Here is a 2,266-nt window from a genome sequence, read left to right as displayed (position 1 = left end):
TAACAATAACACTTTTATATTCATCTACGTCTTCACCTTCATTTAATCCAATTCCTTTAATTTGATTAATAGATTCACAACAATTAATAAGATGGGGTGTTCCAACACTTTCATTTCCAACAAATCGTTTACTTAACTCTTCACCAACAACAGTTGGTTTTGGTAATGAAATAGTGAATGACTCACTTGTTATTTCATTCATTATTTCTTTTGTTTTAATTAGTTCATCAATTAGTTTAATCATTTCATGTGGTGGTGGTAATCCAATAAGATCATTAGGTAATTTTAATGCATTGACACAACGTAAAATGAGTTGCTGCCTAATTCCACCTGGTCTGGATGGTTCAATTTTTATTTTCTTTCCATTGGACTAGTATTGTTATTTGCTTTATTTCACTTTTGTGTTGCATCTTTTCATTAGTTCCAACATTTTATTACTTATTGTTTCTTTTCTTGCTTCAGTATTATTTGAATGATGATACACACAAACTTTAAACTCATTTCACGAGTTTAACCAAAAACAATATTATAAGTTATATGAGACACAATGAAAATATTTATCATAGTAGTTAATTACTATCTGTTTTGTTATAATACTATTTTCATTTATTTAATACAAAAAGATAATTCATTGTTTTGTCCATTCATTAACTATTAAATTACTGTTCTTTTATGCTTCAATAAGTCTTATTAAAATAGTCTAATGCCAGACATATGGATTTGTAAATCATAATCATTTTAATATTTAACAAAATGAGTTGGAACTAATTCAATAAATAATTCAATCAATGATGCTATGTTAATAAACAAGGAAAAAGAATTGATTGAATGAATGAATAACTTTTCTTTTGAAGAATGAGGATTAAATGAAGATGTACAATGAGTTAGTAGTTCGATATGAATTTGATACTATCCTATTTAATGATGAAGGTATATAATAATTATTCATTAAAACTAACTCATAAGAGACGAATAATTTCATACTGATTCATTCATTTTCACATAATAAAATTGGTCATAAACAAAAGAGGTTCTTATTTGGTTTATTGTTTTAATTATAAAGAAGAATTGATGTTATTTGGAGTGCTAATCATTTGGTTCATCGTCTGATGTTCTTTTAAAAAGACAAATGATAAAACATTAAAACTATCTCAAAGAATAAATTGAGTAATGTACTTATCATTAGTCTCGTAGTCAATATCTCTATTTTCATCTTCACACCTTTTAAACATAGTGCATATTGTTTGACAATTGTGGTTTGCAATAAAAATGTTTTTTACTGTATCAAACTCATCAGAATATTGAATGAAATAATATTTACTTGGTTTACTATGAATAACTTCTGCTTTAATTATCGTATATTCATTATTTGTTAGTATAACAAATACATTTTTCATAATCATCAAATCACTAATACTTTCTGTGGTTTGACACCACAGAAAATGGTTGAATGCTTCTATACTTAAAATACCTCCAGAAACATCCATATTTTTTATTCCTGACGTATCTCTAATTCCACTTCCTTCCTCATTGATTGCTTGAATCAATTGTGTTTCTGCTTCTTCATGATAGATTTCAATTATCATTTTTTCTTTTTTATCAATGAAAGCCTTCACTTCTTTAAGTAGGAATATGTCTCCTTGAATCATTTGATTTGTTACAACAAACATCTGACTTCCTTCACACTTCACTCGTTTCATTCGATGTACCTTCTCGTCTTTAAGTTGATTATTATACATGTCAACATATTTATTGTATTGTTCTGATGCTTTGACTAATAGTCCAATGGAGTCAAGATAATCCAAATAACTTTCATTATAAAAATATTCACTTTTTTTGTATTGTTTGATTATAATAGGAATGTCATTGTTATCAACCTTCAGATTTCCTTTGATAGCAATTCTTTTTCCTTTATCACTGATAATGTTCTTCATTGTAACTTGACATGGTGTAACTTTGTATTGTTTTGTTCTACTTGCAAATATTCTCATCTTCTCATATTCCTCAAATATTGGAGTGATAAGAACTCCTTCGAGGTTTGTAACTTCCTCCATATAATTTCCTAGTGTGTATGATGAGGGAATTAGTCCATTTTGAAGTATTGCTAAATCATTATAATTTAGCATTACAAATGGATCATCATAGTGTTTAGTAGGAGAAATGCATTGGAAAATAAAATATGGTTTTTGATTGAGATTGTTAATGATAGTGTTTTTCATTTGATCGTTAATTTCATAATGATAGGAGTATTGCAATACTAAATCAC

General features: G+C 27.1%; 1 protein-coding gene across 1 annotated transcript; it reads right to left on the bottom strand.

The window, feature by feature from the left end:
* Window positions 1–1,151: 1,151 nt before the first annotated feature.
* EHI_093230 (uncharacterized protein) lies at window positions 1,152–2,219 on the bottom strand (the record flags this gene model as incomplete). Its single annotated transcript, XM_001914475.1, has 1 exon — window positions 1,152–2,219. One exon carries the CDS (start codon window positions 2,217–2,219, stop codon window positions 1,152–1,154), a length of 1,068 nt encoding a protein of 355 aa, XP_001914510.1.
* Window positions 2,220–2,266: the final 47 nt, after the last annotated feature.

The sequence above is a fragment of the Entamoeba histolytica genome, genomic scaffold (assembly GCF_000208925.1).
Source record: "Entamoeba histolytica HM-1:IMSS scf_1104750517717 genomic scaffold, whole genome shotgun sequence".
NCBI classification, from domain to species: domain Eukaryota; phylum Evosea; order Mastigamoebida; family Endamoebidae; genus Entamoeba; species Entamoeba histolytica.
The sequence above is the reverse complement of the archived record's forward strand: the minus strand, read 5'-3'. Positions and strand labels throughout refer to the sequence as shown.